Source organism: Amblyomma americanum, chromosome 4, assembly GCF_052857255.1.
Source record: "Amblyomma americanum isolate KBUSLIRL-KWMA chromosome 4, ASM5285725v1, whole genome shotgun sequence".
NCBI classification, from domain to species: domain Eukaryota; kingdom Metazoa; phylum Arthropoda; class Arachnida; order Ixodida; family Ixodidae; genus Amblyomma; species Amblyomma americanum.
This window is the reverse complement of record NC_135500.1, coordinates 213,753,529-213,770,241: the sequence shown is the minus strand read 5'-3', so window position 1 is coordinate 213,770,241 and position 16,713 is coordinate 213,753,529. Positions and strand designations below refer to the sequence as shown.

Genomic DNA, 16,713 nt, shown 5'->3' with positions numbered 1-16,713 from the left:
ATAGCACTGCTCACTCGAAGATAATCAAGAGAGGGATTGCAATGAACTTTCTCAATGCCGTGTCAACACCAAATGCAGAAAGCGTTCAACTGCAAATTGAGCGTTTACGCATGGCAGACTACCCCACAGATATTGCATTGCGGAGAACCTGCTGAAAAAAAAGAACAAGAACAGCATGATCAGAGGAAGTCAATACAAGTGATTCCGTATTTTCGCAAGATATGTCACAACCTAAAGGAGATACGAAGCAGATACAACGTAAATGTGCTCTTCTCCGCTCCTTGCAAGATATAAAAAATTTGTCCGACGATGGTAAAAAAGAAAAACCCGATATGCACTCACCAACTGTGTTTCACACGCTGCACAACTAATGTGGTTTACAGTATTCCACTTCCCATAGAGCAAAAAGGGCGCTGTTAGTAACACTAACACACAGCACAATTAACAGTCTCGCCAAAGACGGTAAGAGAAGGCGTCTTGCCGTTCATTGTCGGGATTGCAAATGCAAACCCGTGTTTCGAAAAACCTAAATTCTTGGGCGATGAAAAGATCAGTTAGAAAGAAAAATCATAGAGGCGTATTATATCAGACTAGCAGGCAGTCAATTGTCAGCACACCGTCATTAGTGCAGCATGATAATGACATGGCATTTTTGGAAAACCGAGATTGATTTCCACGAGACGAGTTGTATGGCTGTAATTCAGCTTTGATTTTTTTCATTGAAGTATCAAGTGGATGTGCAGCTCTCGTCCAGTCGTGCTTGGTCACTATATTAGTCCCCGTTTTATTCGTGCTGCAAAATTCTTCTATTGTGCTGGGACAAATTGCGTCTGCGTCTTCAAGCAGGCAATTTTTTTTTACAAATAACCAATCGGTTAAAGGTTTAGCAGATTTAGCAGTTAGATTGGAAATAGTCAAGATTGCTCTCACCGTTTCTTCCATTGTTTAGCCAGCCTTCTGGAAAAAAAATCATGCTGTTTTCCGAGTGACGCCCTCAGTTGATACACTCTGTTGTCACGCATATTTACAGTTATGCACCGTACTTGAAATGATGACAGGACATCAAGTGGCGTTACGCGTTGTACTCCTTCGGCATAGACACAGCCTGATGGCAGGTTAAACCCATCACCTTGTCCCGCGTGATGAAAACGCTTTATTGAACCGATGTCGGGACTTGCTATTGACGAAACCACTGACATTACAAATGACGCTCAGTGTGCCATCTTTATTAGGGGCGTAGACAAGAATCCGAACGTGACAGAACACTAGATATTGTCCTGATGTAAAGCCCCTCTGCGGGAGAGGACATTGTTTCGGTGCCCGAAAGAGTTGTTGAACGCACCGGCTTGCAGTGGGAGCGAATGGCGTGTGTGGCAACCGACGGTGCTCCATCAGTGTTCGGAAGCAGAAGTTGTCTTGTAGGACGTCTACGAACGAGGCCTGAAGGGCTCAGAATCACTGAGCAGTTTGTGGCTATGCATTGCATCTTGCACCAAGAACTCTGCAGCAAGACACTGATATGAAATCTGTCATAGACACTGTGTTCCGTGCAATAAAGCTCAAGAGCGCTCAACCACGGTCAGTACACTTCTCCGTTGCAAGAGGAAGAGTGTAATCATAAGAAGATTCTATACCATACGGACGTGCACTCATTGAGCCGTGGAAAAGCGATTCACCTCAGAGAGGAAATAAGCCAATACCTAAGCTGTAAATTGAGAATTGGCGTCGTTCACTGACATCTCTCACAGCAATGTGTGACCACCACCTGAACATTTTGAACGTAAGACTTCAGGGAAAATAAAAAATAACTAAAATGATCGAGTACGTCCCTGCATTTCAGGCCAAATAACTCTGAAAGCGAAGGATAGCAGCGTATAAGCACGACCACATTCTACCTCTCAGGTGAGTATGACGCGTGGCAAGAATCTTGAGATCCTTTCGCTGATTTTCTCCGCAATTTCCAAAATTCGGTTTGAAGACATCCACAGCCTCTCCAAACAGCTCGCAATTTTCTCCGTACCTTTCGTTGTGCGAGTCAAGATACTGAGCCTGATTTCGAACTGGAGTTATTGAACTTCAAGCAAGTACCACATTACGACAGAAGTTTCAAGACGTAGGTTTCCCGGAGTTTTACACCTTTTTAGATCACACAATTTTTCTAAGTCGGCGCCATCAAGCGACAAGGATAACTGCCATGTTCGGGAGCACATACTTGTGCGAGCACCTCTCTTTATTGAATTGTAAACAAATCTGCTTTGTGTTCAAAGATGACAGACGACCAACTCAGAACCTGACACCTAATACAGATCGAACGCCACGGATATTGCACCTCTTGTCGCTGGTAAGCATTGCCAAACCTCAAGCCAGCAGCATGCTTAGAATTGAAGATTCATTCCTGCTATTAAAAAATAAAACCTCTTCTTGGCAAGACCAATTATCTTCGTATTTTCTTTTGTTTAACTCACTGTAAGATGGACCCTCTTCACGCACTCAAAAAGACACGCCATTGTGATTGACCCCTCCCCCCCTTTTTTTATTTTCCGGCTTCCTGCCCCGCGGCAGAACAAATTTTTTCAGTGTGGCCGCGTAGCAGTATGAATTTCAGACCCGTGATATAAACGCATGTCGCACTCAAGTAAACGCGGACAATGCGCCAAGAGGTCGAGTCGCGCTGAACCGCCCTTTTGGCGGATTACACTCACAGTGAACTGCCGCTTTCGAGGAGCTTTGTGGTTCTGCAGGCGGCACCGGGTTCGGCTTTGGCGGCTCCGGCTTTGGCGCCTCCGGCTTTGGCGGCTCCGGCTTCGGCGGCTCCGGCTTCGGCGGCTCCGGCTTCGGCGGCTCCGGCTTTGGTGGCTCCGGCTTTGGCGGCTCCGGCTTTGGCGGGTCCGGGTTTGGCGGGCCCGGCTTTGGCTGGTCTGGCTTTGGCGGGTCCGGCTTCGAGGCGTCCTCTTTGATTTCAACAGGGGCCGCTTGTGTTATCGTCTTCGAACAAGCTTTCTTCGCCGTTCCGGCTATGCAGACGATTCCCCTGAAAGTGGCCACGGAAAAAGCGCAGTAAAGCTTAGTTTACATGAATACACATACAGCGCATAGCATCCCCGTGTGGGCGTATCGAATTCACGTAAAATATGCAAATTTACCCAAAAACCGCCTCCCACCCAAGGCGCTTGCTCACTGTAGATCGAGATCACAAGCTCTTGCATGTAAACACAAAGCGCACAGCAAGTCAGCGTGGCGTGAGGAATTGCGCGGCGGATACATTCGGAGGATCCAGCAGGTGAAAAGGTATTCGTCGCGATACAGCTCACAAAACCGGTTAGCCCGGCTATTCACTCGATGTCGCTCGGTCTATAGGGTCGGAATAGAGTGCTCCATTATTTAGCTGTGCTGTTGGGTGACGCCACTTAGATTATGCAAGCACTGCAATGCAGCATTCAGCCAAAGTGCAAACGTATACAATGCTGTTTTTGTACGTACGTGCATGTCGAAAAGTCGCGGATTAAATTTACTTAGAGTCCCTAAATTGGCCCCAAGAACGTCATTTGTCCGCACAGCAGTTAGCCTTCAGAGGGTCGCGATCAGCTCCCTTTCTACTAGTGACTGAAACTGTTGGCTAAGTTGAGTAGCTGTTTAAAGTTCTACCAACCACGTCTGCAACGTTTTCTTCTTTTAGTGCGAAAGTGCTACTTGACGCGATTGCTGACTTATTTATGTTACATAAATACCACCGAAAGCACAAGATTGGACAGCCGCTGCCGTCGCTCAGTTGTTAGAACACCGGACGCGAAATTCGGTGGTCGTGGGCTCGGATCCCAGCGGCGGCATGTGGTTGTTTTTTTTCTACTTGATAACCAATTATCTTTAGAATAAAAATAATTACCACATTAATCTTCAATTGATTTACACCGCAAATAAGAAACAAAAAGATCCCCTATGCTCCTTGCTGTCTGTAACTTGCCTTCCGCCATGTATGTCACACATACAGCCCTCGTTTTTTTTTTTTTGCCTGCTCTTTACCACTCATTGTTATGTCGCATATATGCATTTGATCTTTGCAGTCCTGTTATGAGCGCGAAGGTCTATGTTGTGTCACGGTTTTTTTCTTTATAATACGAATGTGTGGTCGAGTGGGACATGGCAGAGGGCGGTGAGAGTGTACAGTGCGTGAAGTTATAAGCAGCTGTAGGCTAAATTTCTGTTAGGGGCTCGAATGAACGTCGCGAGTTTTATTAGCGAAGTTCAACTGAGTGTCGTCTGCCGCATGTCCGTCTTCCCCGCCATGGTTCCCTCTTCTCGTTGTGAGCCTTGGCTGCGCATAGCGCCACGGAAGCTCGCTAACACACTGTAGTCCATCTTCACGAGGACTATCTAATGCCCACTAAGATGATCTGTCTTGTCGAAACACTTCCCCGAGGAAGGATGGAATAAACTTTAATGTCCAACGAATAAAGTGATCTACCCACCCCCCGACGCGCAGGTCGTGGGGCGGGTGCCGCCGCCTCAGATGCAGGCTGGGAGGTCTTGGGTCCCAGCAGCCTCTTCAGCCAGTTGGACGAGCAGAGTTCGAGCAGCGCAGCAGGGACTCCCAGGAGTCTCTACTGTCTATATTGTGCGTCCCCCCGGGAGTGTACGGGCATTCCCATATTATGAGGTCGAGGGTGCCACTCGCGCCACAAAGATTGCATTTATCGCTCCTGGCCTCGGGGAACATGTGATTGGCCATAACCGGGTGCGGATACGTAAAGTTTGCAGTCGCCTCCACGCGACTGCTTATCTGTTGTCTAATTTCGAGTATGGCGTGGATACCAGCCTACGCTCCAATCTATGATGCTGCGTGATCTCCCTATATTTTGGCATGCGCTCTGGTCATCGAGGGGCCCTATAGCGGCTCGGCGGTAGAGATCTCGAGCCAGCTCGTGGGCCGCCTCGTTGCCGGGGGCGCATGCGTGCGCCGGAGTCCAAATTATTTGAATTATCCTATCCAACTTTCTCTGGCCTAGGATTCTGGCCGCTAAGGGCGAGGCCCTTCCCTTGATAAAATTTTGTGTGGCAGTTTTGCTGTCACTGATGAGAAACGTCGCTTCCGTTCCAACGCAAGCTAACGCGATCGCAATTTCCTCGGCAACTTTTATGCTCCGCCCGCGCAAAGTGGCAGCTGTCACGGGATTGCCCCGGCCGCTGACGACCGTAAAACCGCCACCACCTCACGCCGCGGCTGCATAGGCCACCTCATGTTCCGAAATTTTGCTGAATCTAATTTCTAATGTCTCGGCTCGTTTTTGCCTCCTATGATTGTTATATTCCGGGTGCATGTTTTTTGGCAGGGGGGAATCATCAGATGGTGGGGGGATGATCAGGTGCACATCCACCGAGAGACTGATGGCTCTAGGGGTACACAGCACATGGGCAGAATTGGAGGAGGCGGTGCGAACCTCTCAAATTGAGAGACTTGGCACCACGAGGACAGGAAGAGCCATTGTGACCAAAGTTGGAATAAAACCGGATAGGGGTCCCACGCAAAGGGTGGAGGTAGATAGGGAAGTGAGACAAAATCTGATGTTTCACCTCCCCGAGGAAGGATCCACGGTAGAGAGAGGGCAGGAAGATGGGATTTATGACAAACAGAGAACAAAGCGAACCAGAGTTGGGCTGGAAGCCTGAGTCCACTGAGGCTCCCCTTGTTCGCTTTGTTTTAAGGCGTTAAGGAGGTCGTGTGGCAGAAAAGCGGGCGTCTGTTGTCGGCGTCGTCGAGCGTGAGTGAAGCAGACGCGATCTCTTCCCGCTTTGCTCTCGACATCCTAGTCGAAATCAAGAGGAATAACCACGTACATTGTGGCTTCATCACAACCTGCCCTCCAAATTGTGAGCAAACTGCCCACCGTGGCAGGTGGCAGTTAAATTAATTATTGGTCGTGAGAGGTTGCTAGGGGAGAGTAACCTGGGTGGAAAAAGCCCCACCGTTGGCAGCACCGGTGGTAGAACCATCGCAGAGCAGTGGCTCATCGCTTAACCGCTGCCCTACTTTGCCAGGAGTGGTATGAGGACTCCCAGGGATATTTTAATCTAAAGTCGAGAATTATCAGTTGCGCATATATGGACATTAACCCATTAACAGTATCGCTTCATACCACTCCAATCTTTTGTGCTCCCTGAGGAAGGTTATGTGCAATGAAGCCGTCGCCGGGCACGCCCATAAGTGTCTCGAGCGATGCACTAAATGGTGTAAACATGTGTCAGCCGCTGCAAGCTGTTTGGCGCGCCAGCAGTAACGGGCAGACGAAGTCAGTCCATCTCTTCCCCGAATCCGGCACGCTGGGATCTGCCCTTTCATAGTGAGACTATACGAGGCGCGGTTGCGAACATACAGGAACCAGTATGCTTGTTCTCTTGCGCAAGACATGCAACTCGAGCGAATCTGGGGAAGAGAGAAGTATGGCTTGTGTGATCTAGTGCAAGAAGAATATTATGAGAACCTTAGGCATATCCGGTGCACACGGATAGCGCAGCGGTACCGGTAGGTGAACGGACCTGCAGCGGTTTAAGAGCGGCGTGGGAGTCAACTTACAGATGGACTTGGTGAACGAACGGAACAGAATTTATGGCTAGGAGTTGCAATGTCAGCGGGGACAATGTGGAGAATTTGTGGAGTGTGGAGAATTTGCAGAACGTTAAGAAGGCCCTGCGCTACGCTGTGTATGATGCGCCGGCACAAGGTGCACGTACCCCTCAAGTAGAGGCGAGGTTGATTAGAACCAACACCGAAATTTGGGCTAATTGGTTCAATTTCATGATGGTAAATAGCGCGAAATTAGCGCTCGTCTGCGTTGACCTGCCAGCCTTTCGTCTTCCCATCTGGCTACTTTCTCATCATAAGGTTGATGATAGCAGCGGAGACACATGGTTGACATGTCTGCAAGCCGGCAATACGACAAGGGAGGTAACGCGGGTGGTGAAGCGCGCGTGCCTTGCATGAATGCTCGAGTCCAGGCCCGAACGGAGCCCTGTCGCCTGCCTGTGGCACGCCAGATTCGGGAGGACCTGATTTGGCTCCTGTGATTAGCCGTGCGACTTCTGCACGAGCTCCGCGCAATTCCCGTCCTCCTGCGTGCAATGCCGTGTGCGGTTTAACTCTATGGTTGGCCGCATGGCCCGCGATCGCCCTCAGCTGTGTCGTCATGCGTGAACGGTCTTTGCTCCGCAGGTCCACTTCCGGGTGGTGAGGTCTGAGGAGTAGAGCAGTGGCTTACAGTGCTGCTTACTGTCCAACTGCTTACTGCTCTTGATTACCTGCCTTGCCTTGCCTTGCCTTGCGAGAGCGCAGGCGCGCGATGAACGCTGTCTATGCCTTTATAGCTTGCTCTGGCCCGAACCAGCGTTCATGGGCGAAGTGCCATCTAACACCCACCACTTGTAACCAACACCTTCTGCCGCCTCCTGGACTACAATGGCCTCCATATTGAATCTATTACCTACTGGCGGGAAATTTAAAAGGGTAACAGAAAAGACAAATTGAGGACAGCGGAGCGAGCCGCGGAAAATAAAATATGAACAATCTTGAAGGAAGATAGGTACCAAATTTCTGGTAGCGGGCTTTATTTGTGATGATCACCACGTCGTATCCACCTACGACTGCTAAATAATTTATAATCTAATTTCTTCCAGATACTGTTTCGGTCTCGGTTTCGACACCGGAGCAATCTCTATATGATACCAAAGGTTAGTATAGATCACTTGAAGCATGAAAAAAACTTGAGGGGACACCTCTCCGCCTTAAGGGTATGACGCAAAACCATTAATGGGTCCGCTCAGCAGCTTGGAATCCTCTTTGCATATCACTTCGCCCAGGTCCCGCCTGCATGCTCATATATGCGGAGTTGCTCATTCTCTATTTTACATTCATAGATCGCGGGGAGTCCACATATCACTACTGGCGCAGTGGTGCAGCGGTTAGGCGATGCGAGGCACTGCCACGGCAAGTGGCGTTTCAAGCACAGCCAACGGGTGGGGTTTATCAAACCCAGGTTGATCTCCTCGAGCAACTTATCGCCACCGATCATTAATTTAACTACATCCTGCCACGGTGGGAAGGTTTGATGACGTCACTAGGCCTTGGGACCTAGATAGCAGGTGGGCCACCTGCATTTTCGCTCACAACGCCGATGATAATAATAATAATAATAATAATAATAATAATAATAATAATAATAATAATAATAATAATAATAATAATAATAATAATAATAATAATAATTGGTTTTGGGGGAAAGGAAATGGCGCAGTATCTGTCTTATATATCGTTGGACACCTGAACCGCGCCGTAAGGGAAGGGATAAAGGAGGGAGTGAAAGAACGATGCCAGATTTTGTGTATAACGGGATCCTTAATGCTCTCGCGTTAAGGAATGGCTGTTTCGTCGTTTTAATTCACTGCAACGCTAAAGCCAGCCTGCCTCAAGAGCCGGAATCACAACTGCTGAAGAAACAGCGACTGTATAGCACTTCATTAAGCGGTCATAGCCGAATCCCACGTTGTTACCCATGCATTATAATCAACTGCACATCTCCAACCAAAAACTTTTTAACCCAACGTTTCGAAGCCGACTCGGCTCCTTCATCAGAGGTGACTTAGGGCAGTAGCTAGTGTCTTTAAATATGGAGGGGAGGAGGGGGTCAAAGGAACGAAAGCTGTGATGCGAAAAGCTACTGCCCTCAGTCAACCCTGATGAAGGAGCCGAGTCGGCTTCGAAAAGTTGGGTCAAAAAGTTTTTGGTTGGAGATGTGCAGTTTGTTATAAGTCTTCAAACCCAACCAGACAGGCAAATCTGCCAAAATTTTTAGTTTTCAAGTTACTCATGCATTGCATGTCTTGCGTATCATTACAAAAAACAAAGCATGCAGCCAAAAATTGGTGTCTATACTTCTTTAAAAAGAGCAGAGTGGGTCAGGGAACAAACAAGAGTAAATGACACCTCGATCAGTTAAGATCAGGGAGAGGAAGCTAGCAGCACATGTTATGCGGAGAGCAGATAACCGATGATCGTTTAAGGTACTGGAGGGGATTCAGAGGAGGTAAACGTAGTGAGGGTGAGGCAGATAGTCAAGGCGGCAGACGATATTAAGAAATTCACGGAAATGAGGTGGCTGCAGCAGGCGCAGGACGCGGCCAATTGGAGATTGCTGGTACATACATCATCATCATCAACTGTAGAATGATGGTGACGACGCCTCCAACATATGTCCGAAGGATTTGAGTGTAAGCATGGCCGCCGCCGGAGCGCACCCAGCGGATGAGCTCGAGACTGTAGGGATCGTGCAGTCAGCCGGCGGGATGTTCGAAGCAGAAGACCGAGAATCCATATTGTATCTATACCCGAGGAATTGGGGGAATTATCGACTGTTGCGTGAAAAAAAGGAGCTTTACATAAGCCGGCCTTATTGACAGTGCGAACGAAGCATGATTTCGAGGACAAACCCAGAGGAGGAAGGCGAGATTTTATAACATCCAATGCGTGCTGGTTAGCCGACGACTCAATAGACGAGTCGGGGCGACAAGTCCGCGCATTGCTACCGTCGTCGACTGCCGGGGCGTGGTTAGGACCCTAATTAGAAAAACAAGGCTCAGTTGAAATGATGACAGGAGGCCTTGGGGCACTTCTCAGTCACAGTTGCCAAAGTCACAGTTGCCTGTGAATGCCGACACTGAAGGTTTTGTTTACGAGGAAAGAACGAGCGGAATAACGAAAAAAAGATTCAAGGAAGTCAAGTGCGGCACAACAAAGAATGTTCATTCTTACTGCCTGATGCGGTGAGCTTGTAAACAGTCATTTCGAAGGGAGCACAGAAAGGCGTCGGCTTCTGTTCGTTGTCGAAAATCGCTCTGGGATTTTGTATACCGCTGGTAGCATTCCAGCCATCACGGAAACCGTGCGGCGAGACGTTCATTTAGGTCGCAGATGGTGGATATGACAGAAGCAGGGTAGAGAGTGCCGCAGAATTGAGCGACGCTACTTTTGAGACGTCCTGTGACGGTCAGGAGTTTTATCATAGTGAGGTCATTGTAGTAACATCATATGGATACGGCAGCTCAACGAAAGCGATGACAAGCATCATGAAGGTTAGCGTTTTTATTTTATTTCTTTGCTTGTTTATTTAATTATTTGGATTACGTTCCGAGCCAGGGGCACTATGGATAGGGGCGGTTGCATAGAAGTTCAGCAGAAATTGTTACCTTCATGGTGCGGCAACGCTAGCTGAAGTATTTTCTTAACTATGTTACGTTCCTGGTCATGTAATATTAGGTAAGGAGAGTTGCAAAGACGCTATCCTGGACTTGAAGGCGGTTCCAGCCTTGTGAGGTAATCGACTGAAAAGAAGTGTTTTCGTGGTAGAAAGCAAGTCGAGCCGAACTTTTTGTGTGATCACTGCGAGGCGAAATGTAAAGAGGGAGAATCACTATTTTCCACGAATTATTCAATGACTTTAAGTGGCGGTACGCTTATAATTACGAATAATAAAACAAACGGAGCTAGTTTTCGGAATTAGATAGTCATATGTACATATGACTGTGTCGGCTGTAAATGTCAACAAGGCCCGGTACTGCGGCCAATCGGTCCACATTCTTGTGTCTGGCGGTAGGCTGAGGTGGTAACCCTGGCTGCCGAGGTGTCGCTTGTGTGCCGCCGAAGTCCGGGGAAAGTTCATAAGTGTTTAAAATTTCTCTCGCGTGCGTCGCCTTCTTGTGATTCTTTCCTTTCCTCCTTTTTACAAAATTAGAGTAACTTTTTAGAGACACTGTTGTCGCTATTGTCACACTTATTGCAAATGTCCAAGTGACCCTTTCCATAATCTTCCATGACTTGCATGCCGAGCGTGGTCGCTGCAATGCACCTATTTTTCATCTTTCTTTTTTTCGTCATCTCTCAGCTCCCTCCTGTGTGCACGCGATAGTATTTTTTTTTTTAATTTGCTGACAAAGATGGGTGAAAATGTAGCAGTGAAAATGGTTTAATAATAGTTTTTTTTTTTTGGGGGGGGGGGGGCGGGGGAAGGCAATGGCGCAGTATCTGTCTCATATATCGTTGGATACCAGAACCGCGCCGTAAGGGAAGGGATAAAGGAGGGGGTGAAAGAAGAAAGGAAGAATGAGGTGCCGTAGTGGAGGGCTCCGACCACCTGGGGATCTTTAACGTGCACTGACATCGCACAGCACACGGGCGCCTTGGCGTTTTTCCTCCATCAAAACGCAGCCGCCGTGGTCGGGTTCGAACCCGGGAACTCCGGATCAGTAGCCGAGCGCCCTAACCACTGAGCCACCGCGGCGGGTCCAGCGAAAATGCATTCTGTCATTAAAAAACGCAGCTCATATTGCACGCGCCCTTGCTATCTCTCTTCGGCCAGAAACCCTTTTAACCGTGCCAGGGGCTGTGTCGAGCTCGTGGAAACAGCATGATGACACTCGCTCTGACACAAAACTTTCGCGCATGCGCCTTTTCTCGCGGCTGCACTCCGTGACAGGGCGCTCAGAAGCCGGCCGGTCGACGGCGGCGTGGCGCTGTTAAACTGTCCGGGTGCACATGTTCACCTTTCAGTTGTGTCTTTGGAAACAAAACGCATAAAGGGTGTAGATGCGACAAGAGACATGGCCGAGGAGTATTATGCCAGCATAATCTTGGTGGGATGTGTTCAGGAGATGCACATCCTTCGTCAAAAGTACACGGGGTTTGCTTCTGGGTCATGCAGCGTAGCTCGTTTCGCATCGCCGGCGTTGAAAATTTCTGGAACATGGAAGGAACTTTCGTTTTCACGCCTCCTGTGTTCAGGGCTTGCAGGTGTGTTAGAAATATCCACTACAAGGCTTGGAAGCAAACCTCTTGGACTGTACAGAGGGAAGCACACAAGTAATTTTTTTTAAACTAGGTTTTTTTAGCTATGGAGACTACTTTCGCGGCAGAATAATACGAGTGATGGATGACGTCAAAAAACCAACGAGTGATGCTAACTATAGTGAGCTGGTTAACTAAATTCCAGTAGTTAACCTTATGACCATTACGATTAGGCGCCTAGCTGCAATTAAAGATTTGCAGCAGCGTTTAGTAATAGCCATACAATTTATACATAAGGGCTGAATCGATGTATCGCCATGGGAAGATATGGATAGTATGAGCTGAAACCAGAGTGAGACGAAAGAGGCAATTCTGCTCCGGTAGCTGAAGGGCCCACGCCTTGAGTTTCCCGTCAGTTCATCGGATGCCCTATTAATGGAACACCCGTAGTTACACTGCACTCCCAAAGAAGACACGTTATTTATGTCAAGGGCACAGTGAGGGGTCACCTGCATCGTGATGCCCAAGGTCCTGTTCAGTGGGCACCCGTTAACGGGAAGTTACATACAAGTGACATGTGGCCCGGGTGGTTTGAACTGCTTTATTTGCGAGTTACTGTCTTTTAACTGTTTGTCCCCCAAACTCCTGTAGACCGACGCTGTGGCCACAGCTTTCCAGCAAACGGCCCCACGCTACAGCTATGTTCATCGCTTAAGGCTTCTGTGCGCTACGGCCATCCTCCCCCCCCCCCCTCCCCCCCGTAGCTGTGTACCAGGGCGACCTTGTGCACGGTATAATGCAGAGCATGTCGCGCTTACGTTTGCACTCACTTTGCAGCGAACTTCTTGCCTTTCGTAGAAGCATCGGCTGTCCACTTGAACGAGATATCTGTAACTTCCGCAGTCCCTGCTAGGGCAGCGAACTGGCAGCAAAAAAGAAAGTCGAATGGAGGCATTATTGGCGAATGCGTCGTTTTACCACACGTTTTCTCCCACTACGCACAGTGAATACTTTTTACGCACACTTCATGCAATGTACAGGGAAGCACGACCTTATCTATGATTTAACATTAAACCAAACCTTGAAGAATTGTGGGCGACTTTCCGCATGGCACCTCAGTGAAACAATGAGTGCTAAAGGCCCACACACAAAAATTATTGTGGGACTATAAAAAGAACGAAAAATAAAGCGTCCCCACCCGTGCCAGTAAAGTCCCACACAGTGGGCCAAGTATTGGCCGTTGTCTTAACGACAAAGCTTAAATCATTTAAATGCAGTGCATCCTAATCGGTTGTTCTTATATTTGGCCGTTGTATCTGCCCGCGTCATAACTAGCGCAACTTAACACCAACAAGCAACGCAAAAACGAAGGGGATATCAGTAAATATTGTGCAGGTTTAATAAGTATCCAAATCACTACGCGTCGCACACACATCCCAAACATTCCAGAGTTGATACTAACCAACGACCTGGGAGTTTGTTTCATCTTAATTTCCCAAAATTATCGACCACGAATCATCGTGCATGTCACCGGCACCTACGTTCTGGAACGCCATCGAGTACTAAACAAACCAGTGCTGATGATAGATTCAATGAGGGTGCGACCAATAAAGAATTTTAGGCTTTTATTCGGGGTGTATACACAAGGTTTCACGACCTAATTTGAATAACTGACTTAGTCTCAAATCTAAGATTGATTAAAGTAGCAAATCAAAATTCTAACTTTGCATCCCACGCCAGTCACTTTACGCCCCGGTTTTCTCTTTTGAGAGCGCTAAAAAAAAAGGGGGGGGGGGGGGGCATTCAGCGAAGCTAGTCCCAAGCCTAGTGCATATAAGAAACCAATACTGTAAAAAAATACTGAAGACAAACTAACGACGTATTCACATGCCTAGCGTAAAATAGTATTTTTTTTCAAGACTACTGTCCGAAGATTTTACAGAATAAATCGGCAGGTACTAAACGCTCGCAAAATTTTATTTTTTATTTTATTCATTTACAAGATACTGCAAGCTAAATGCCCAAGCAGGAGTGGTTTCCAGATATATGGATATAAAAAGCAAGAAAAACGCATCTGTAAAAAATACGCCAACACATATGGTACACCGGAAGGAAAACGTTGTTAGAACATATCAGTGATATGAGCGTGAATGAAACCGTCACTCAAGAAACACACAAAAAAAAACAAGAGAGACGAATTCTACAATCTCTATATGCTTGAGGAGAGAGCAAGCAGCAGGCAGACTATTCCAATCATTAGTTGTGTTGGAAAAAAAAAGCAGAATTTGTACAAGTTAGCTATTTGCAAAGTAAGGAGGCAAGGAGAATGCATGGAAATGGCGAGTCTGTCTGATATTAAGAGGGCAAGTTTGTGAATAAGTAGGAGGAATAAAAATTTTGGTCGAAAGAATTTTCGTCTTGACTGGAGAGAGTGGCTACCATTAGATGTCATTAGTTCGGATGTCGAATCGGTGCGACCGTACCTGGAATAGATGAAATGCACAACCCGTCTCTGAATTTTCTCAAGAGCATTTATGCTGCACATCGTACGGGGGTGCCGCACATTGCAAGCATATTCTAGCCTAGGAAGTGTTGTATATGCTAGGAGCATAACCTGTGCGGGAGCATCCTTGAGACTGCACCTGAGTAAGCATAGCTTGCGAAAGGCGCAAAATGAGTTGTTAAAGTGGGTGCTCCAACTGAGGCGATTATGTAATGTGATTCCGATATATTTGTATTCTCGAACTTCGGTTAAGCGACGGTCCTAAGTAAATTAAGAATACTGGTGTGGATTTGTTCTTCCTGGTTATGTGAAGTAAAGCAGATTTATCTGTGAAATGTAGCATGCCCCACTCCCGGCGCCATTCAACGATATTATTTAGTTCGATTCGATAAAACGTACGTTGGTCTTCAGATTCTCTCATTTCATTGAAGATGACGCAATCGTCAGGGAAGAGAAGAATTTTTACAGGATCGTGGAATACATTAAGTATGTCATTACAAAAGGTTAGGAACGAGCGGCCCGAGACCGTTACCTTGCAGAACTCTGGCAGGGAATGGGACAAATTCGGAGTTCGAACGATCAATGTGTGCGTACTGAGAGCGATGCGTTAAGTAGGCGGATATTCAGATAACTGGTAAGCTGGGAAGTTCGACACACAAAGCATAGCGCAGTGACTACAGAGGCCAAGGCAAGGACAGGACAAGCGCTACATTCAACAGAGGTTTATTGCGGTTCCGGAGCGCACGTATACACACCTCTGGTTCGCGAAGGAAAAGGAGGCAAAGGAAACGACAGAATTACCACGTGCCACCTACACCAATAAATCCAGTTCTGTCTTTGACGGAGCCACAGACGGTTTGCTAACAAAAGCATCACCTGCATGCCCATGCTATCAGTAACGTTGCTAACTGTTGCCAAATTTCTTGGTATGCTCTTGCAGCCGAACGTTCATGCATCTTCCAGCTTGGACTATATAGTTCATTCCACATGAAAGTGGAATTTTGGAGACGACGCTCCTCTGGTAAGGTAAAAAGGCATCCGTGTGTTTGATAATGCAAACCGGTTCCCGCTTACACGTTGGGAAACTTCACCTACACAGACCCATGAGCTTGTTTGGCGCGGTGAACAAGACTTTAACGCCAGAACGTTGTCCCACTTTCTTGAGGTTGTGCGAGATCCAATGAATGTAGGGTATGACTGCTATCCTCTCATGCACTATCCTTTCTTTTTCTTTTCTCTTGTTTCCTGCTCTCTGCTCATCGCTCATGCGAGACTCAGATTACCGTCTGCGATGCAGGCCCTCGGCAACGGGAGCAATCACGTGGTTAGGGTACTCCAAACGAGCCGCCTTCGATTGAGGACTTTCTTCAACGGTGTGTTCGCATGACATGCAGATAGCACTCGACAAGAAGGAAAGCAAAGTATTCCCTTTAACCAGCTCTGAGTGCGCAGAACTCTATGCCAGAGGAGGCTTGTTCGCCCTTGCGTCATACAATAAACACACGTGATCTTTAAAACGTAGCCGCAAATCTGAAAGCCTGATGCTATTGTGCTCGGGCAATTCGAAGGTTAAAATGAGCGGTTTAAAACATGCATTAAAAGAAGCTAATATACGCGAGACAATAGCGTCAAAAAGTACAAGCGAATCCTCGAAACGAGTGTTGACAAAATGGTCAATAAAAACACATGTATCCAAAAAAATAGAAAGTCATCAACGTACCTAAAAATCCTTAAAACCCTAAGATCTCCCTGCCGCTCAAAATGCGCCTTGTCACAATGAGCTAAGAACAAATCACTTAACATAGGTGCAATGCACGACGCTATGCAAACACCCTGATTTGGAGGTAAATGTTTTGTCAGAGCCAACAAAGTACACGTCAGCATTTTTGCTTTGGGTGCGCGGAGCTGCACAGGAGCCCCCTCCGGTTGATGCACCTCCGCGCATCCACCGGCATCTCCCACCTACTAGCTTCTACCAAAAGCCACCCATCTGACCCACCAGAAGCTCAAGCAGCAGCGGAACGAAAAACGAACGGTGAAATCAAATTCAACAGAAGGTTCTCAATGTAAAAGCAAAATGCACTACCAGCAGTGCTAACGCAGATCTATCGCATCACATCGTATGATCGCCTGTGCATTTGTTGCTTATTTATGTATTTTCCTGCAGGACCAGACGGCGTCGGATACATCCTTAACCGCACCCTCCCTCGATGGAAAATCTATCTTCGAGGGACACAATTCCGCCTTGTGCAGTAAAACCCATGCGGGAGCTATATCATGTGGTCTTAGCGATCATCTTCCGATATTTGTTATGGTAAAGAAGCAGAATTTAGAAGGATGCAAAAGCCGACCACCCATTTTTTTTAGTCTATTACTGTGTCAAATG

The 16,713-nt window shown here is 47.4% G+C and overlaps 1 protein-coding gene across 1 annotated transcript in view; it reads right to left on the bottom strand.

The window, feature by feature from the left end:
- LOC144127576 (uncharacterized) overlaps positions 1-16,713 on the bottom strand; it is a 64,021-nt gene that overhangs the window by 15,606 nt on the left and 31,702 nt on the right. Inside the window, exons 4-5 of the mRNA XM_077660558.1 lie at positions 12,655-12,746; positions 2,703-3,031 (exon numbers count right to left, since the gene is read on the bottom strand). Coding sequence (XP_077516684.1) covers positions 2,703-3,031; positions 12,655-12,746 — 421 coding nt within the window. The remainder of the gene's footprint in view (positions 1-2,702; positions 3,032-12,654; positions 12,747-16,713) is intronic.